Source organism: Babylonia areolata, chromosome 8, assembly GCF_041734735.1.
Source record: "Babylonia areolata isolate BAREFJ2019XMU chromosome 8, ASM4173473v1, whole genome shotgun sequence".
NCBI lineage: Eukaryota > Metazoa > Mollusca > Gastropoda > Neogastropoda > Buccinidae > Babylonia > Babylonia areolata.
The window spans coordinates 34,337,445-34,359,265 of NC_134883.1; the positions used below are offsets into that span (position 1 = coordinate 34,337,445).

The following is a 21,821-nucleotide window of genomic DNA, read 5'->3' on the forward strand; positions in this document are numbered from 1 at the left end:
CCCAAAGGCCAACTAGCCCACAAGGCTGCAGCACTAAGAACCAGTACAATTTTGCCCCCTGGTTTGAGAGTCATAGTCCTTCACAAAAGACTAAGCTGTAAATGATTTCCCATTGACTGGAGAAACCATTGATAATACAGCTCTCATTTTGCTGTTGGCCCAAATGTAAAACATGTCAATCTGTGATATAAGCCGAGTGTTGAACGTGTATGGCCGGTTTGGTTTTTTTAACCTCGCCGTTAATGCAGCCATACTCCGTTTTCGGGGGTAATGATTAAGATCGCTGATCTTTTGTCCTCACAGGTGACATCTCTCCGTCTTACTTCAACGACGTCAAGTTCTGGCCGCTACTGGACGGGAACCAAGGTTGCAGTGAGCCCCGCGTCACCATTGGTCAGCACATTCGTCACATGACCCCCAGTGCCAAAATCATCGTCATCGTCAGACATCCCACTCCAAGGTGGCTAAATCAGTGACTGACTTGTGCCTAAAATTCTTCTTCTTCTTCTTCTTCAGATTCTACGAGAAGGTTTTGTCCGAACGCAGTGACGCCTCCTTGAGCTACTGAAACTGAAACTGAAACTACGAGATCGGGGATACTGACAGTGTTTTCAGCCCTGTGTGATCGGCTAGGTTGATTGCAACAAGGACGAATATATTCAATAAGTTCGGCTAACCGAACAATTAATCTAAAGACGAAGTGTCTCACTGACTGTCTGAACAACTCATGAACCTACTCTCATAATATGAGACTAAAGACGGGCGCAACAGCCGAGTGGTTAAAGTGTCAGACTCTTAAGTCTGAGGGTTCCGTGTTCGAATCTCGGTAACGGTGCCTGGTGGGTAAAGGGTGGAGATTTTTCCGATCTCCAATGTCAACATAATTGTGTGCAGACCTGCTAGTGCCTGATCCCCCTCCGTGTGTATTACGCAAGCAGAAGATCGAATACGCACGTTAAAGATCCTGTTATCCATGTCAGCGTTCGGTGAATTATGGAAACAAGAACATACCCAGCATGCACATACCCCCCCTCCTTCCCGAAAACGGAGTATGGCTGTCAACATGGCGGGTTCAAAACGGCCATACACGTAAAAGCCCACACGTATATATACGAGTGAACGTGGGAGTTGGAGTCCGCGAACAAAGAAGAAGAAATATGACGTAAAGTGACGGTCAGCTTTTGATCTGCTGTGTCGTCTTCATGATCTGCAACAATTTGAATGTTAGTCCAAGAGAACTACTCAAGCAACAAACAAAATTACATTAACAAAATCACTGTCAGCTATAGCAAGGAACAAGTATCAATGCTTTGATTTGTTTTTAAATCTCAATTACATGATTATATACCCCCCACACCCCCTTCCCCCAAGCCCCCACCCTTCCCGAGTACTTTTCATCAGCATATTCTTCACTCCCTTTGTTTATGATTGTGTATGATTCTTTGTTGATAGAAGCATTACAACATTTTAGTGGTGTCTGTCGTGTTCTCATGAGTTGGCACTTAATTTAAGGCTCACTGTGCCATGACTTAACCGCGATTAGCAACAAGCACAGAAAGGTCATAAAAACAGGCCGACATTTTTTCGCACACTGTATCCATTAACTGTTCACCCTTTCAGTGGCAACGCAGTGAACGGAACAGATAGTTACTAAACAATTCTGTTGAATGTTTGGGTTTTTTTGTTGTTGAAACCAGCCGAGCTCAGATTTAGATCTCATGCACACTGTAAATTAACTTAATCAAATAATGAATAATGATAACTAGATAACTATATGATTAAATTAATAGCTGTGTACTAACGTCCAAATGAAAGAAAATGGCCGCATGAGCGTTTAACTAAAACACATTAATGTTCAAGCACGCATTACTGATGAATTTTAGGTTCTTCCCACTGAGTCAGAACAACATGTTAATTGGACCCACTGTTCTTAACAACGTAGGCTGCATATTAACTGCAGCTATTAAGCGGATTTCCTGCATTATCGGGTAAAAAAATGTAAATATATGTTCGAGTTTACAGGTCTGTTTGTTGATACCACTGTTTATAATTTTGTTGCATGAAGGAACAAATGTGTGTAGCGGTTCATACCACCTTATGTAGATAGATATGGTAGCGAAATATAACATTTTGAGCCAAACCAAGACAAGATTCCTATCACAACGAGCTCGTGCTTTTGTTGCACACATTCGATCGTCTAGATTTCATCAAACGACGTATTTCACAACCACATTTATTAGCATTCATCCATCCTCATTTCAGCTTGAGAGTTGTCATAAACGTGGTATTTCACTTCCAGATCTAACACTCACCCAGTATCATTTCAACAACTTGAGAGTTGTCATAAACGTGGTATTTCACTTCCAGATCTAACACTCACCCAGCCTCGTTTCAGTTTCAGTAGCTCAAGGAGGCGTCACTGCGTTCGGACAAATCCATATACGCTACACCACATCTGCCAAGCAGATGCCTGACCAGCAGGTTAACCCAACGCGCTTAGTCAGGCCTTGAGAAAAAAAAAAAGAAAAGATAAATACATAAAAAAAAGAACTACTACTAATAATGATAATATGTATAAGGTGCAAAATCTTGATGAAGTCAACTATAAGCGTACAAAATAAAATAAAATAAAAAATAATAATATAATTTAAAAATGAAATAAAATAAAATAACTTGAGAGTTGTGTGGTGTTTCAGGCTGTACTTAAGGTTCCTGGCGAGAGTGCCAGAGAAAGTGAGCGTGAGGAAGGCCGCCTCTTTCGCCTTCCATCGGCTGGTGAAAAAATCCGTCAACATGTACAAGGCCTGCTTTGACCACTGGTCAGTTCGTCACTGTGCCTACAACACCACCCTCTATCAGAAAGACAAGGTAGTAGCCTATGTGTGGTAGTTTGTTCATTAAGTGGTTTTGTCACACGTGGTTGTTTATTCATTAACTGGTTTTGTCATCAGTCAGTTTTGTTGTTGTCACTTTTTCCCCGCGTGGGATGATTGTTGTTTACGTGTTGTTTCGTCAATGTTTCATACCATTTTATTGTGTTGCCTAGTAATCTCCATGCTCCAGGAGTCAAAGTGTTAAATAATATATTGCCGATTGATTCTTTGAGTGGTGTATGATCGAGCACTGTGTGTGTGTGTGTGTGTGCGCGCGTGCACGTGTGTGTGTGTGTGTTTGTGTGCGCGCGTGCACGTGCGTGTATATATGTGTGTGCGTGTGCACGTCTGTGTGTGTGTGTGTGAGTGGTGTATATATGAGTCAGTGTGCGTGCGCAACTGTGTGTGTGCTGTGTGCCGCGCGTGTGCATGTGCGTGCGCGCGTGTGTGTATGTGTGTGCGCACGTGTGTGTGCGCACGTGTGTGTGCGTGTGTGTGTGTGTGTAAGTGCTCGTGCGTGTGTATGTGTGTTTGATTGTTTACGTTCCTTGGGGGACGAGGAAGAAAGAGTGCATGAATACTGGGGAGACAAGAGAATGAAAAAATTGAACTGGAGAAAGACAGAGAGAATTAAATGTACTGTGTTGCTATGGGCTGTCTTTATTACAGGTGAAGCTGTGGGAAGGAATGTATTCCGTCTTCCTGTGGGACTGGCTACGCGTGTTCCCCAGGCAACAGATTTACGTCACCCGCTATCGTGACCTCATTCGTGACACCCGCACAGTCATGACGCAGATCTTCAACTTCCTGGATCTACGTATGTGAAGTGTCTTAACACGGTGTGCAAGCCTGTGCGTGTTCGTTCTCGTTCTTAATTATGCGTGGACTTTCTTTGTTGAACTCGTGGGCTGGGTTACATTAGCAGTGCAGGCAGTCCCAAGTTTGCTTAGCGTTATTTAAAAAGAAAAGAAAAAAAAAAACCACGTAAATCTGTTGTTCATGATCAGCTAGTGCAAAGTCATTGCATGAATCCTCAGAAGAAGCGAAACCAGGTTGCCAGTGTACTCGCACAAATGTATTCAAAGATGTGTGTGTGTGTGTGCGCGAGGGGAGGGGGGGGGGGATGTGTGCGTTTTGATGGCGATTTCGCTATTACTGGGAACTAACCTTGCCAGTATTTTTCAGCAATTTACCGATATCGATTAACCTCCCTTACCTCACTCAATTCGATCTTTTGCGTGCGCTTTGTGCAGTAGGCATTGTCACACGCAATTCTGTGTGCCACAAGATTTTGTAAATATTTTCTATATAATTTGTTTGTTTGGTTTTTACAGCAGATAATTTTCACAGAAGTCTTTGTTATCAATTCATAGATCTGATCTTCAAATCAGTTGCTTTGCCAGCTTGCGTGCCACATAAGTGTACAGCTCAATAATTGATGTGCTGTGACCATACTCTTCATTTTTCCACATTGGTTAGATAATGACAAGTTAATTTAATATTTTTAACAGTGTTAACAGCAAGGCCTAAGATTTGTGGGCACGCACGCATAACTGACTAAAACCTAAGTGAACGACACAGGAAACAAATAGTGAGCACATAAAGGCAGCTCACAGTCAGTTTAATGCAGGTAGGCAGCCTGTCATGTAAATCTCCGTACAAACCAAACTGTAAAGCACTCAGAGCTTCGTTTCCGACCAAGGATGTTAGTGCTGCACAAACATCCATGTCAATCATTTGTGAATCATTAATTACAGCCTGAAACACCTCACAACTCTCAAGTTGAAATGAGGCTGAGTGTTAGATCTGAAAGTGAAATACGACGTTTATGACAACTGTCAAGTTGAAATGAGGCCGGGTGAGCGTTAGATCAGGAAGTCAAATACAATTATTGTTCTCCTGGCCTCATTAATTGTTCATTCGTTTCAAATCCATATCAATCAATCAAAACCCCTGAGTGTTTCCTGTACCCTGTCGCTCTGAACGTGAAGATACTGCAAGGGTATTGGCACTACATAAACGTCCATATTAATCAATCAAAAAACCTTTGTGCTTCCTGTACTTTTTAGCCACTCTGAATGAGACGATAATGCTGCATGGCTGTTGGCACTACATAAACATCCACTGGATATTAACCAATCAAAAAACCATTGTGTTTTCTGCACTTTTACAGCTGCTCTGAACGAGACAATGCTGAAAGGCTATTGGCACTACATACATATCCATATTAATCAATCAAAAATCCTGTGTCTTTCCTGTACTTTTATAGCCGCTCTGAACGAGACGATAATGCTGCAAGACTATTGGTGCTACATAAACATCCATATTAACCAATCAGAACCCCTGTGTGTTTTCTGTATTTTTTTAGCTGATGTGAATGAGAAGATACTGCAAGAGTATTGGCGCTAGAAAAAAAAAATCCATATCATCAATCAAGACCCCTGTGTGTTTTCTGTACTTTTATAGACACTCAGAACGAGACGATGCTTCGAGGGTATTAGCGCTACATAAACATCCGTATTGATTAATCAGAAAACCTGTGTCTTTCCTGTACTTTTTAGCCGCTTTGAACGAGACAATGCCACAAGGGTATTGGCGCTACATAAACATCCATATCAGTCATTCAAAAACGCTGTATGTTTCCTGCACGTTTCAGCCGCTCTGAACGAGACGATGCTGCGGAGCCTGGTGGGGGAGAAGTGGCTGGAGAGGAGGGAGGAACACGAGCTGAAGAAGTACTTTGGTCCCATGGTGCCGGAGACCGTGGACATGCTGAATGATTTCTACGAGCCCTTTGTCGACAAGTTTGCTGAAACGTTGAACGATGAACGTTTTCTGTGGAGAGATTCTGATCACCTGTGATAGGTTTTCAGTTTTCCATTGTCAGGGAGGCGTCAACGTGTTCAGGCTGATCCATGATATGTTGTGTTTTGGGGTTGTTTTTTTTAAAAGGATAAGAAAAAGTCTGTGATGGGTTAGATGGGAGTTATGCTGTGTAGAAGTTGAGAGTTTGGTTTGTGTGTGTGTTGAGGGTGGGGGTGGGGGGCTGTGTGTTGTTGGTGTGTGTGTGTGTGGTTGTTGTGAGTGTCTGTTTGCTAAAACGTTGGATGATTTCTGTGGAGAGATTATGATCACCTGTGAATGGTTTTCAGTTTTCACTATCGTGGAGGCGCCAATGAATGTATGCGGACTGATCCATAAGATGCTGCACCATATCTGTTTAAAAAAAGAGAAAAAAAAGAAAAAAAGTCTGTGATGGATTAGACGGGAGTTGTGCTGTGTAGAAGTTGAGAATTTGGTTTGTGTGTGTGTTGAGGAGGGGTGGGGGGTGGGGGTAGTTGCTGTTTTGTTGTTGTTGGTGTGTGTGTGGTTGTTGCTGTTGGTGTGTGTGTGTGGTTGTTGCGTGTGTGTGTGTGGTTGTCTATGTATGTGTGTGTGTGTGTTTGCACACTGATCCGTAATATGCTACACCACACATATTCAAAATATTTTTTTTTAAAAGAAAAGTTTGTGGTGGATTAGACGGGAGTTACGCTGTGTACAATCTGAGAGTTTGGTTTGTGCGTGTGTGTATGCGCGTGCGTGTGTGTGTGGTTTTTGGTGGTGGTGATGTGTGTGTGTGTGGTTGTTGTTGTTTGTTTTCTGGTGTGTGTGTGTGTGTGGTTGTTGGTGGTGTTTGTGTGTGTATGTGTGTGGTGGTGGTTTGTTTTCTGGTGTGTGTTTGTGTGTAGTATGATAGGGACTGGGTGGGGGCCAAATGTTTCAGAAAAAGATGGAAAGTAAAACTGTGTTCTGTCATTTCAGTGTATGTATGCAGCAAATAAATCTCAACCAATGAAAAGAGTTGTGGTGGTTTTGTTGTTGAATATTTTTTGTTATTGTGTTATTTCCAGTTTTGATAATACTCGTTGTTAATATGTGAGCCTTCACCATGAAGTGAGCTGGATCTTTTTTTTTTCTTTCTTTGGTAAGTTTCTGTTAAAAAAAAAAAAAACGAACTTCCTAACAAATGATTTTAATGTTCGTTAAGGAGCTTGTTTTATAATTTATAACAGTGAAAACCACCGTGAAACCACACACACAGTGTATGAGCTATAGTCTGCTTGAAGGAGACAGCCAACAGCAAACTATTCTGAAAAACATTAGTGTGTCCATTCTATACCTCATCAAAGCAAGTTCAAACAGGAGGTGCTTCAAAGGTATTTATCTTCCCAGTGTCTTCAGAATTTGCATTTTCAACAGATCTGCTACATAGAAAAGTGACCACAGAATCAGAATCCGCCAGTATCACAGAACTGATCATTTGATTTACATTCCCAGGGTCTATTTCTTGCTGTGTGCAAAACAATACTAGATAATTTCTGACTCATTTTCTGATGGGGAGCCATAATACAGAAGTTGTGCCCCAAGATTGTATATGCATGTTTGCTGCACCTTTTTTTTCTGGTCTGCCTTACAACTTTCTCACCTATTATTCTAAGTTAAGATCAAACTGTCAGAGCATGTAAATATGTTTTAAAGTCATCAGTTATTTCTATGAAACTGTTCAGTAAAATGAAAAAACAACAACAAACAAACAAACAAAAAACCGTATAGCATGCAGATGCAGCAATACCTGTTCTGCTAAAAAAACCTTAATGTTCGTATTGTTACAAAGTTGTTGTTCTTAAATATTTTAAATAACAAATACAGAACAATAAAATCATGTGTTTTCAGAAAATACTGTGTGGTGTTTGTTTACAATGCATAAACTGAAACATAATATGATTAACAATTTCTCCTTTCTAATGCAAGAAAAACTGTTGCTTTCTATTTGTGAATTAATCCCAAGAAAGAAATTTTCACTCATTCATGTTTATGCAAGGTCACTGAGCCTGTGTATGCAGTAATACATACTAAAGCATAATATATTCTTTCTTAAACCATTGTTATCAACTCAAAGCAAAAAACACAGCGAATTATGAATAAAATTTATTCACTTCATTTTTCTTCTCTGTCGGATTACAATAATGAACATTTTCAGTTTCTCCCTCTCCCGCTATCTCTCTCTCATGCATGCACACACACACACACACGCACACGCACACACACACACACACTTTTTCTCTCTGTCATAAACACTCAGGGGTGCAAATTAAACCTGTATCATGTATAAAATAAAAATGGCCTTTCTATGGACGGAATGTCAAAAGTACCACATAAAACAATGCTGGAAGTAACACAACTTGATGTCCTGACTGAATCAGTACAACATGTGAACAAACTCAGCAGCTTGATACGATGGAATGCAAATGGACCACAGCATGCACACGTGTAGTCACACACTTACACGGAAATGTACTCAAACGCACACACACACTTTCTCTCCTCCATCTCAAACATTTATTCACTCCTAGCGTGCGCAAGCACACACACACACACATACCACACACACAAAAACACACACCACCATCCTCTTCTAAAACATTTTCCACATAACCCATCGCAAGCTCAAGGCAATCCGTGCTATTCTCAGCCAAACGTTCCAACGCAAGGTGCACACCGTGATGACTCCATCCAAAGCCAGGCGACTCAGGACTTGGCTTCCACAATAGGCGCCTGTTGTTGCTGTTCTTGCAGCTTGTCTGACGCCTCTTTCAACAGGTCGCAGGCCTTCTTGTGCTTGGGCCAGTGCTCCACCTGACACTCTCTGGAACAGATTTTGTCATCATTACCGGCACTGATACGGATACTTGTATAGCGCTAGTCCAAGGTCAGAGACCAAGCTCTAAGTGCTTTACAAACACAGGGTCATTTGCACAACAGGCTGCCTGCCTGGGTGCTGCTGACTGATGGCTGCCATTGAGCATTCATCATTTGTTTCCTGTGTCATTCATATTTCAGGCAGGCACACATACATACTCGGACAGACATGTAACATTTCTTACATGTATCACTTTTGTTTATTTACCCCGCCATGTAGGCAGCCATACTCTGTTTTCAGGGTGTGCATGCTGGGTATGTTCTTGTTTCCATAACGCACCGAACGCTGACATAGATTACAGGATCTTTAACGTGTATATTTGATCTACTGCATGCGTATACACACGAAGTGGGTTCAGGCACAAGCAGGTCTGCACATATGTTGACCTGGGAGACTGGAGCAATGTCCACCCTTTACCCACCAGGCGCCGTTACCAATATTTGAACCCGGGACCCTCAAATTGAAAGTCCAACGCTTTAACCATTCAGCTATTGTGTCCGTCACACCCTGCTGTTGTTCTCACTTCTTCTTTTTTCTGTTTTTTGTTCCTTCATGGGCTGCAATCCCCATGTTAATTTTATCTATGAGTAGGTTTTTAACTCATTCCAGATAATGGACCCCGATCAAGGACCTCCCATTTATAACTGTTTCAAAGTCTTTGTGCTTTCCTGGATTCATTTACAAGTCATCAGTGTGCGCATATCTTGAACAAAAAATATGGATACTTTCATCCACTCACTGGATCAGTGGATGATAGCAAAGGATGAGAAGAAGTTTTATAGTTTGTCCCCAACTAACTCGATATGTTACTGATCAGTTTTGAAGTTTTCAGTTCATAACTTCTGATGTTTAATTTTTAGCAATTTAATTTCTTGCACATCCAAATGGTCTGTTGTTGGGGAAAGTCAGGGAAACTAACTGGCAATACTAAGTGAGTTAAATGTAAAACTATGGTCGTTTTCACTCCACCATTTAGGCAGCGGTGCTATGTTTTCAGGTGTGTGCATGCAGTGTATGTTTGTGTTTCCATAACCTACTGAACACTGACAGGGATTACAAGGATCTTTAACATGCATATGTTCTGCATCATGTGCACACACAAAGATGGTTCTGGCACCAGCAGGTCTACATACACACACACACACACACATTGACCTGGCATATCAGATAAATCCCCGCCCTCAATAACTAAACAAGACACAGCCAGGATGTGAACCCAGGACCACCTCCTTACCTCCTGCAATACCATTCGTTCTGGCAGCGAGAGCATCGCTTGGTAGCCTCCTGCCCACACACGGCACACTTGGGCGGATCGGAGATGAGGGTCTCCAGCACATCAAAGTTGTAGGTGTTGGCCCACCTGTTCAGAGCATACAACACGCACCGTCAGCTTATTCACAACTGGAATTGGCTGAACAAGGCTGCGTGGAGCCACTGCAGAAGATTTATATTTGTATTTCTCTGTGTGAAATTCTGGCTGCTCTCTCCAGGGAGAACGCGTCGCTATACTACAGCGCCACGCATTTTGGGGGGTATTTTTTCCTGCATGCAGTTTTATTTGTTTTTCCTATCCAAGTGTTCTTTTACATGTGCTAAGTGCATGCTGCACACGGGAGCTTGGTATGTTGTCTCATCCGAATGACTAGCGTCCAGACCACCACTCAAGGTCTAGTGGAGGGGTAGAAAATATCGGTGGCTGAGCCATGATTCGAACCAGGTTGCTCAGATTCTCTCGCTTCCTAGGCAGACACATTACCTCTAGGCCATCACTCCACCACAAACTGAAAGAAGCAATGGTCACGATGAATGGTAATAATGATTGTAAGGGTATTCTAAAACCTTAGTAAGTAAACATTATTATCTCTAAAGAGAAACTAACATGTTGTTGTGCTGATTATGCTCGCAATACAAACATAAAACTTTAATTACACACAATCTACCATGACTCATTAGTGCATGTATGAAAAGCAGGAGGCAGGTCTGCTGATACAGGCGAACTGCTAACCTGAATGAAACCAGACACTTTCTTCAGACCTAATAGTTGGAAATGTTATTCACTTACTCTCCACTTAATGTCTCATACAATAATCCCTTGATTACTAATCCACAAAAACATATAATAACTAATCCCAACTTTTCATACAATAATCCCTTACTCAATCACTAATCCTTCATTCAATTACTAACTAATAGGTATAAATTCTTAAACCCTAATCCCCTTGAATCACTGATGAATTATCACACACAAGACGCTCTCTCACATTACTAATCAGTTCCACTCACAGTTTAGCCTGTTCACGGATCTGTGTGTCTGAAGGGTTGAATACAGACTTCATCTGCTGCTTGGCAATCTTCTTCCACTTTCCTTCATACTTCCTCAGCAAGTTGTCCCGAATCTCTGGCACCTGAAAAACACAAGACACAGTTTCACACCGAAGACAAACCGTTGGACCCTTCTTATCAAAAGTGATTATTGTTTTAAAACCTACGGTTCCTTTATTCTCCATTTGCAATTTTTATAGACATAGCAGTAATCTGTTATCTCTGAACTGTTGTTTTTTGTTCTGTTTTTTGTTTGTTGTTGTTTTTTTGCTGCACCGTCATCTGCACCATTTCAATGGCATTACTCCCACACTGCTCATTCTGAGTTCCTCATGCACAGCCACACCAGGCTTTGTCCATCGCAGTCCAGGCACTGGCAGTCCACAAGGAAACTATCGATATTAGGTCGTTAGGAGGCCGCACACTCAAGGAGACCCTGCACTGCTGCAAAGTGTTCAGTAGTGGCTGTTCTGACTTGATATACACAGAACGCCACCTACTAATCCCCCTAGTGATCGCTTATTTACCGCTGTACAGTTTCAGTGTGGACTACCACTGGAAGGATAAGGTGGTGCCCTCTACTCTGGACGGGACACTCACTCAGTTTGGCTTTGAGATGTAGGCATTATTATTTTCAGTAAGGGACGCAGTGGGGAATATCCTGCGGATGTTGAATCAAAGCAGACCTGAACACTGAAAACTGACTAAACAGCAGTGCAGGATCTCCTCTGATATGTGGCTTCCTGACAACCAAACACTGACAGTTCCTTATGGACAGTTGACACCAAGATTGTGACAGAGTGTGGCAGAAAACCTGGGCGTGGCTGTGCACGAGGTTTCAGAATGAGTGGCATGGGAATAATGCTACTGGAACAGTGGCAGATAATGGGGCAGCAAAAAAATCTTCTTTTTTTTAAACACAGAGCATCCATGTGGGTCAAAAACGACCCAGAGACGAATTCTAGAGCTTGTTATTTTTGCTGTTGGACTCTGGGAAATTCCATGACACCCTCATGTTCTTCGTGGGAAATGTAGAATGGTTTGAGAACATTTATTTTAATTTTTCTAAAAATCAAAAGGGGAAAAAAATGGTTACAAAAGGGTCACAGGGTACTATCACCAAAGATGAATAAATAAGAGTAAATCAACAAATAAACACCTGTTCCAGCACAAGGTCTTTCCTGGCCGGCGGCGGTTCCATCATGGACAGGTGCTCCAGGTAGCGCTGCAAGTCTCCTAGCACAGGTAACTGGTCCAGCACCACAGGGCTCAGGTAGGACCGCACCTGGTGACACATCATGCGACACATCATGCAGGTACCTGTGTACCAGAGAGGGAAAGACAGGAGGAGAACTTGAACACAAACTGAATGGTTACAGCGTTGGACTTTCAATCTGAGGGTCCCGGGTTCGAATCTCAATAACGGCGTCTGGTGGGTAAGTAAAAGGTGGATATTTTTCTGATCTCCCAGGTCAGCATATATGCAGACCTGCTAGTGCCTGAAACCCCTTCGTGTGTACACGCAAGCAGAAGATCAAATTACGCATGTTAAAGATCCTGTAATCCATGTCAGCGTTCAGTGGGTTATGGAAAAAAGAACATACCCAGCATGCACAACCCCAAAAATGGAGTATGGCTGCCTACATGGCGTGGTAAAAACGGTCATACATGTAACAGCCCACTCGTGTACATATGAGTGAACAGGGGAGTTGCAGCCCACAAACGAAAGAAGAAGAAGAAGAAGCAGCAGAACCAATCCTACCTTCAGGATGGTGTTTTTGCGGTATGAGTTGAGGTCGTACTTCTCCTGGCAGCTGGGATCCATCAGCAGGTGAAAAAGTGTGATCCACACCTGGAATCAGACTTCAGTCATTCCTCAGCTGATACAAACTTCTCAGGTGATACAGATAACACTTTACCCTTTCAGTACTGCATGTGCATCCTTCCTCAACTGAGGTTTTAACAGTAATCATTATTAAAAAAATAAATAAATATAAATATAAAATTAAAAAAATAACAGTTCATGTAGATAAGTCATAAATTAGAGAGGGTGTGCAGACCCACTTTTGTGTGATTTTCGTGGAGGTTCGCCAGTTATTTTTAGCAAGAACCACGTGCACATGCACATCTCCATTTCCTTTTTTTGCCAGGTCAGCAAAAGGCTAACACTTCATCGTGGAAATCGCTGTTCTGATGAAAGGATTTTGAACAAATGGTGTGATGGTAGTGGTGGTGGTGGAGGAGGAATAGGGATGGTGGTGGTGGTGGTCGTGGTTCGACGTTGGTGGTGTGGTGTGGTGGTCGTTGTGATTTTGTGATCAGGTCTTGCTTAAAAGTGGACAGAGCGTAAGGACGATATATCACTGTGTTGACTGCTGTGTTTTGATAATATGTACATTCTGGGTGATAATAAGTTTTCAGACATTGACAACATGGAAAAGGAACTGAACATTCGTGATTGTCACAGATCATGACCACGATGACTGACTCCTCTTACACACATTACACACATTCGGAAGATCATCGTTGAGCGGAATAGACAATTATATGCCCATAATGTGAAATCGGCAAAAGCACTGACAGTTACACTGGTAACTATTTTTGCAAGTTTACAAGATAACATTGGTTTACCATTACACCCATTATTTGCTTAAGTCTTCTATGTTTACTTTGAGCATGTTTCTTGTCATATGTCTGCCATTATGTATTCAAACTGATCCATTTATAAACTCTGCTGAAAAGATGTTTGAACAAAGGCAGTGCAAACTCAGAGAAACCACTTCAGTTGTGGGCTGTCCATGTCGTCATATGACCTACTTCTCACTCTATGAGTGACGATAAGTCCACTACGAAAGCGGGACTGCACACTCCCCCTATTGCCTCATCTGTCAATGTTTACAATGATCATTCTCTATATCACGGTCAGGATAAAAAAAAAAAAACACTATACATCTCAGAGCAGTTTAATAGATAACTACCAGATAGTGAAACAAAACTTTCTAGCAATGATCATCAACAAAGCTTGACAAAACAGGTGTTTGAAAGCACTAAAACTTCTTTTCATTACATGGGAGTGAAAGACATCATACTTTCAAACATATACTTTTGAACAAATTTTACATTTTGCTGATTACTTACAAAACAAATGCATTAAGATCTATTTGAAAAAAAAAAGAGTGATTAAAAACCCCACCCACAGAATATGAAGTTTTACACTGTGATTGTAAAAGATTTTATCTCTTTGGAAAAAAAAAAGTGATTAAAATTCCCACCCACAAAATATTAAGTTTTACCTGTCCCTCAGTTTTGGTGAGAGTGAACTGATCATCCACGCTGATTTCACGCCATTTACTGTCCACGTATTTGTACAGTTTGCCTGCATGGAAACCAGTGTTTACATACATCTCTTGCATGCATTCATTTATACACACACACATACATGCACACACACACAAACACACACACACACACAAACATACACACATACATACATACATGAACATATCCACACATTCAAAACAAGCATAAATACATATGCACATAGACACGCACACACACACACACACACTCTCTCTCACACACATACTAAGATTAATAAAAATGAACATTAACAAACATGCCTGAAATACAGGTAGCCATGCACATTAACTTTAACACGTATGGTTCTGAAAACATATCCTTGCAATACTTGAAAGACAGAGATATTAATTAAAACCCACCCCTACTCCCAAAACTTACACACCCTGGCAGTGATAAGAGCATACAAATGCAGATGTATCATTTGTATGCACCCACACAAATATGAACAATGTGTGTGCACGCATGCACCCTCACACACATATAAAAGCACATCCTTCACATACACACACACACACACCCATCCTATACACACAAAGAAAACACATAAAAGCACATCCTACACACACACACACACACACACACACACACACACACACACACACACACCCATCCTATACACACAAAGAAAACACATAAAAGCACATCCTACACACACACACACACACACCCATCCTAAACACACAAAGAAAACACATAAAAGCACATCCTACACACACACACACACACACACACACACACACACACCCACACACACCCATCAAAACACACATACACACAAACCACATAAACACAACCTTACCATCCAGTCGCCATGACCAGGGAGGACTTTCCAACAGCTGCACCATCAGGTTGGGCAGATCGTGTGTGTTCAGCACTCGGCTCATCACGCTCAGAGGAAGTCTGCACAGTTAGTTGCACACTATTAACTCTCTCCGGACGAAGGAATGCATGAGCATTCCTACTTAAAATGTATTCGGTTTCAGACGACGGAATGGAATAGCATTTTCAAGAAATAAAAATCCATCACGCACTGTACACGTGATTTTGTGATTAGCCAAGCAGAGTGCGCTATTCTGGGTCACTCCACAATCGAATGGTATGATTGGTCAGCCTGCCATGTGTGGCCCGTCTCGCACACACGCTGACAAAGTCACTGACCGGTCGTCTGCTCGCGTGCCAGCCTGTTAGCAAAGCAGGCTCTTCTCAAAATGTTGTGAAGCGAACAAGGCAGCGACGGCAACGTTTTAGGGTTGCCGAAGTACTTGAAATGCTAAAAACTGAAGGGTCGGACATTGAAGAGGTGGATGATGATGAAGAAGAAAGCGAATTTAATGCAGAAAGCAAGCAAGGGTATGGTGATTCGGGGTGAAAAATTGGCAGTATTTTCTACATATGGTAAAACTGTAAAAATAAGATGAGAAATTTGATTTTTTTTTTTTTTTTTTTTTTTTTTGTATGTAATAGCTGTATTTTGTATTTTTTGTAATTTTTTTCCAAACCCTTACAAATGGGCCGTCTGTGGGGAAAAGCAAAGGAGAAAACTTGTCGTCCCGAGTGAGTTAACCCTCCATTGCTGTTGACGACGGTGCTTGTCAGTGAAGGCTGCCATCTCACTGAGCTTACAAGTCAAGGTGTACATCATAACTGGACTTCCTCTCGGGAATTACTTTCGTTCAGCAAGATCAATTACATCACTCACAAGCATACCAAAAATAGTAACAGCAATCTATAGTCATATCACACTGATTTGGCTTCACAATCACAGCGGTTCAGCAGTCAAGTCAATGACAGGATTTCGATGACTGCTTTCAGACAGCAATGCAAACCTCCATAATTAAAGCTCAAAGCAAAACAGTGACTGATCAAAATAACTGTGCGCACACTCACACTTGTACACACAGATTCAAGTATTCAAGCAAGAAAAAAATAAATTTCAAAAAGTACCATCACTATTCTGCACACACATAATATCACACACACACACACATATATATATATACAAACACACACTTCTGCATAAGATGCAAGCATTGAGAGTATTTATGATATTGCAGCTAAAGTGGAGTGATGGCCTAGAGGTAATGCGTCCACCTAGGAAGCGAGAGAATCTGAGCGCGCTGGTTTGAATCACGGCTCGGCTGCCGATATTTTCTCCCCCTCCACTAGACCTTGAGTGGTGGTCTGGATGCTAGTCATTTGGATGAGACAATAAACCGAGGTCCCATGTGCAGGATGCACTTAGCGCATGTAAAAGAACCCACAGCAACGAAAGGGTTGTTCCTGGCAAAATTCTGTAGAAAAATCCACTTCGATACGAAAAACAAATCAAACTGCATGCAAGAAAAAATACAAAAAAAATGGGTGGCGCTGTAGTGTAGCGACGCACTCTCCCTGGGGAGAGCAGCCTGAATTTCACACAGAGAAATCTGTTGTGATAAAAAGAAATACAAATACAAATACAAATTGCTGTGATCATTTCGGCAAACCTATGCCAACACTTCTGCATAAGAAGCAAACATTGAGAGTATTTATGATGTTGCAGCTAAATTGTTGTGACTGTTTTGGTGTACCTATGCCCACACTTCTGCACAAGAGGAAGACGCAAATACTGAGAAAATTCATAATATTGCAGCTGAACTGTTGTGATCTTTTTGGTGTACCTTTCTAAAAATGAAAGCAAAGGAAAAAAAAAACAGGAAAAAAATGTGAACTCGCATAAGAAAGGAAAAAAGACAAAAAAGCACCCCAAAAAATTTTCTGCAAGCTTCCCCTTACCCTTGCAGATGATCTGAAACGTAGCGCAGGAGAGAAATGGCCTTGATGCAAATGTCAAAGTGCAGTTTTTTCTTTTGCTTCTCAAGTTCCTGAATTAAAGAAATGAAACCTCTTGTCAGTACACAGATACAGACACGTATTTCAATGCAAAATGGTACTGGCACTGGAGAGAAGAAAAAAATGAAACAAAATACAAATACAGAAACAGAGAAAGAACAAGACAAAAAGCATACAAGAATATTTCAATATAACAAATCTGATTTGGAACAAGCACAAAACCATGCACATAGTAAAAATAAGGAATCATTCTAAATCATGTACAGCACATTCTTGCACAGCTGCTATGCAACAATTCATACTAATGTGCACACACACACTCCTACACCCCCCACACACACACCACTACAAAAGAACACATCTTCCTTCCTTGGGAGACAACATTATTTTCTCTAGTCTGTCAATGAGACAACAAGAGAGTGCACGCACGTGCGCACACACAAACACACACACACACATTCTCATGTATTCATTTTATGTACAAAAATCTCTCTCTCTCTCTCTCTCTCTCTCTCTCTCTCTCTCTCTCTGCCTGTCTGTATCTCTGTCTCTCCTTCTCTCTTTCTGTTACCTCCATAGAAGTGATCTGTGAGGCTTCAGCAGGATCTTGTCCCTTGATGGCTTCTTCAATTTCGTCTTCTTCAGGATCTCTGTCCATTCCCAAAACATAGTCATTCATAAAAGTATGTTGAATGGGGAAAAAAAACAAAAACAAAAGAAGTCTTGTCTTTCACAAAAAAATATGAATAATAATAGACATCGTAACAACCTACTGATATGACAAACGGATAAAAAAAAGTCTTGAAATAAATATGATTTAAAAAAGAAGAAGAAAAATCTTGAAAAAATAACAAACAAAACCAAATCCTATAACACTTTCAGTGATGGTATGAACTAAACTATGAAAGTAAATATATGTACAGAAATAATAATGATTAACATGATATAAAGATTTAAAAACAAAGAGAAATACGCTCCTCAAATGGCTCGTAAATCCATGCTCATCACTTCGTTTTTCAGTTAAAAGACAACACACCTTTGAACAAATAAAAGCAAAATGAAGAAAGAACCAAGCCAAACATGATTTCAAGAAAATGAAACAAAAACAAACAACAAAAATGATACCAGGTGACAATGATTTTAGGGAGAAAAAAGACGAAGAAAGAATAGAAGATAAAATTAAAACTCTAAACTTGTCCTAAGTTCCTGACCAACTTTTTAGACCTGGGCTGGGTTGCACAAGTGAACTTAGTAGCACAAAGTTTTCTTAGCTTAGTGAATTTTCATACGCTAGTCCCACAGACTTAAGAAAATTCGTAATGCTAAGCAAAACTTAGCGCCGCTGAGATCACTTAACTACGCAACCAAATCTGGACCAACTAAGCAAAATGCTGTCATGGCATCTTCTTACCTGGAGATGAGGTAGCAGAGTTTTCTGTAGCAGTAATCCACCAAGTCATTGATGGCGTCTTCCGCTGACTCACAGGAGTCTCTGTGGTACATGATAGTCTCCAGGAGGTTGGCCACTATTGCCTCATGGTACAACTGCACATAGACAGATCTATACATCATACAGAGTTATCATCGTCCTCTATTCGCCACAGAAATTTAGAATCTAAGTTAGCTTCATTGCTCAAAGAATATGTGGGTGAAATATCCTCCAAATCTACTATGGGAGAACTCAGAAATTCATATTTTTGCAATGCATTTCTCTCTGTATTTGTCTGTGCATGAGCATGACATGGATACAAGATAACTACTGACAGTAGTCTTAGAATTTCCTTGATATATATTCAATGCAATCTCAACCTTAAATTTTCTTTAATCTTATTTTGAAATGTAAATATCTTTTTTATGCTTTTAAAATCTTATTTATATTGGACTGATATTGAATGCACAACCTCTGGGAAATGTGTTTGAATAAAATTATATACAAAACAAAAGCATCCATTTTATATCACAATGAACTTACTGTATTTCATGCATATTTTATACATGATACATCTTAATTATGAACATTTTTTTTTTAAAGCAGTATAATTTTACAAAATATAAGTATTCTCAGTGCAACTAAAGTCTATCACAAGATAATATCAATTACTCAGCCACTTAAATTTTATTTCTATTTTTTTTACTCAGCCACTTTGATTTCATAAAATCTAATGAACACAAATGCAATATCTTACCGCCATGTAGAGAGGAAATGTGGTCTTTGGGCTGAAGTCTGACTCCATGATAAAAGAAAATATTTTGTCTTTCCAAACCTCTGTGCACAACAAGTCTTGGATGAGAAATTTGATCTGAACAGAAGAAATGATAAAAGCAGATCTATGTAGATTAACAGTTTCATACATGTTTACACACACACACACACACACACACACGCACACACACACACACACATATAATATATATATATATATATATATATATATATATATATATATATACATATGTATACACACAAATCTATACATACATATATAGTGGAGTGATGGCCTACAGGTAACGTGTCCGCCTAGGAAGCAAGAAAATCTGAGCGCGCTGGTTCGAATCATGGCTCAGCCACCGATATTTTCTCCCCCTCCACTATACCTTGAGTGGTGGTCTGGATGCTAGTCATTCAGATGAGATGATAAACCAAGGTCCCATGTGCAGCATGCACTTAGCGCACGTAAAAGAACCCATGACAACAAAAGGGTTGCTCCTGGCAAAATTCTGTAGAAAAATCCACTTCAACAGAAAAAAACAAATAAAACTGCATGCAGGAAAAAATACAAAAAAATGGGTAGCGCTGTAGTGTAGCAACGCGCTCTCCTTGGGGAGAGCAGCTCGAATTTCACACAGAGAAATCTGTTGTGGTAAAAAGAAACACACACACACACACACACACACACACACACATATATATATATATATAGAGAGAGAGAGAGAGAGAGAGAGAGAGAGAGAGAAAGACAGACAGACACAGAGAGAGACAGACAGACTGATAGATAGATTGATAAAATTTATATAAATTACAAGAAAATAAAATGTCATTCTGTGTGTGATGTCCATTAAAATCATGCCATAAAATAATCAATCATGCCCAAGTCTATGCCACAATACCACAGACTACACCACATATGAAAGCAAATCCAAATACCTTGTCATGATTGATGAAGAATTCCTTGATGAACTCATCTCTCTGAGTTGTGGCACTCACCACTGCCTGCATGTTCAGCTTCTCAATGCGCTCATGTTGGTAGCTCCATCTGTAATATGTAATTGTGAAATGACACACTTTGAAAATCTCTAGCTGTGAGTGTGTGTGTGTGTAAGTTGTGTGTGTGTGTGTGTTTGAGTGTGTGTGTGTGTGTGCTATTAGTTGTATTATGGAAACCATTTTTTGTTTTGGTATCAGCATGGGACCTGCTACCTATCATTTTTTTTCATCATGTTTATACATACCAATAGTAATATCAGTACATGTTTATAAGCCATTCATCAAAATTCATAAGATTGTTAATTTATGATTCTTGGTCAAGAGAATTTATATCCTATTATTGATTAATGTCACATAATAGATATCAGCTGGTGATTTTATTTTCTGTGTTTAAAAGTTTACATCTCAAATGTAAATATGTTGTTTTTAGTTGTTGCTTTTGTTTTGTTTTGTTTTTAATACTTTATCAGCCTACACATGTCCCCTCTGATATGCATTCTGATAACCAAAATTGTGCAGAGCAAATGTTCTACCAGAAATTCGCCGTCGACAACACTGGGTATTGAAGGGTTAAAACTGTCAGAACATCCCTTCAGATTGCAGAATCGTCTAGAAGAAACATTCCAGGATTTAACTTGGGTCTCGCTCAACAGGTCTTGTCTCCAAAACGGTTTACCTTTGGGAGCCGATCTCTTTCAAGTCAAAGAATTCTAGGTGTTCGATGTAAGCCTCTGCTTCTCCTGGAAGCAAGATATCTGCTGTATCCATGATTAAAGCTGGGTTCGAAAGAAAAAATGGTTCCAAACAATTAATCAGACACAGAGTGAACACGATCTGCCGTAGTCAGGCACGCACACGTTTGTCGATATACCAATAAACTTCCGGTGAAAGGAAAAGAAGAACTACTTCCGGGTAAAAAATTTTCGGTTGGTATTCGGCGGAACTTGTTTCTGTCTGGTATCCGACAGCTCCACGGATGTTTCTGTTGAACTGTTACCGAAACGGATAAACAAACAAAAACCGCATGGCTGCTGCTGGAATAAACCCTTTCTTTATGAAAATGATTTTTTTTCAACAAAGCTTTGACAGCCGATTAGAAAAAGATGTAACGAAGATATCCCCCCTCATTACCATCAGTATAGAAGGCGTCTGCAAACTACTTAAACAGCTACAACCCTACAAAGCCTCCGGACCAGACCTAATTCCCAACCTCATCCTGAAAGAATGTGCCAGTAACCTTGCCCCAGCTATCTCAACAATGTTCCAGCTTTCCCTCAACACAGGAGACCTCACATCAGACTGGCTGAGTGCAAATGTCGCCTGTGTGTACAAGAAGGGGGATACTAAGCGCGCAGCAGAAAACTACAGGCCCATTTCTCTAACATCTGTCACCTGCAAACTTCTTGAACACATCATCTACCGCCACATCCTCACCCATTTTGAAACTGAAAACACAGCACCCTGACCACTCTCAACCACGGCTTTC

General features: G+C 40.6%; 2 protein-coding genes across 2 annotated transcripts in view; one reads left to right on the forward strand and one right to left on the reverse strand.

The window, feature by feature from the left end:
• LOC143285156 (uncharacterized) overlaps positions 1-6,090 on the forward strand; it is a 32,957-nt gene extending 26,867 nt beyond the window's left edge. The window contains exons 19-22 of the mRNA XM_076592386.1: positions 304-460; positions 2,697-2,868; positions 3,543-3,690; positions 5,530-6,090. Of these exons, the coding sequence (XP_076448501.1) occupies positions 304-460; positions 2,697-2,868; positions 3,543-3,690; positions 5,530-5,735 (683 nt within the window). The 3' untranslated portion in view covers positions 5,736-6,090. The remainder of the gene's footprint in view (positions 1-303; positions 461-2,696; positions 2,869-3,542; positions 3,691-5,529) is intronic.
• Positions 6,091-7,826: 1,736 nt separating this feature from the next.
• On the reverse strand, positions 7,827-21,536 carry LOC143285157 (zinc finger MYND domain-containing protein 10-like). The gene is made up of 13 exons (XM_076592387.1): positions 21,012-21,536; positions 20,276-20,384; positions 19,317-19,430; positions 18,542-18,675; positions 17,702-17,780; positions 17,074-17,162; positions 15,098-15,198; positions 14,232-14,314; positions 12,701-12,790; positions 12,098-12,223; positions 10,900-11,021; positions 9,851-9,976; positions 7,827-8,562 (listed from the first exon to the last, which is right to left on the reverse strand). The coding sequence occupies exons 1-13, from the start codon at positions 21,101-21,103 to the stop codon at positions 8,445-8,447; spliced, it is 1,383 nt and encodes a 460-aa protein (XP_076448502.1). The 5' UTR covers positions 21,104-21,536; the 3' UTR covers positions 7,827-8,444.
• Positions 21,537-21,821: the final 285 nt, after the last annotated feature.

What these genes read in the sequence shown, in the direction of transcription:
- LOC143285157 (XM_076592387.1), bottom strand. Translation starts at nt 21,103, where the DNA reads ATGGATACAGCAGATATCTTGCTTCCAGGAGAAGCAGAGGCTTACATC. An exon ending in AAAGAGATCGGCTCCCAAAG is followed by an intron (nt 20,385 to 21,011) that starts GTAAACCGTTTT and finishes TACATATTACAG; the next exon opens with ATGGAGCTACCAACATGAGC. An exon ending in GTTTCAGATCATCTGCAAGG is followed by an intron (nt 15,199 to 17,073) that starts GTAAGGGGAAGC and finishes CTAACTGTGCAG; the next exon opens with ACTTCCTCTGAGCGTGATGA.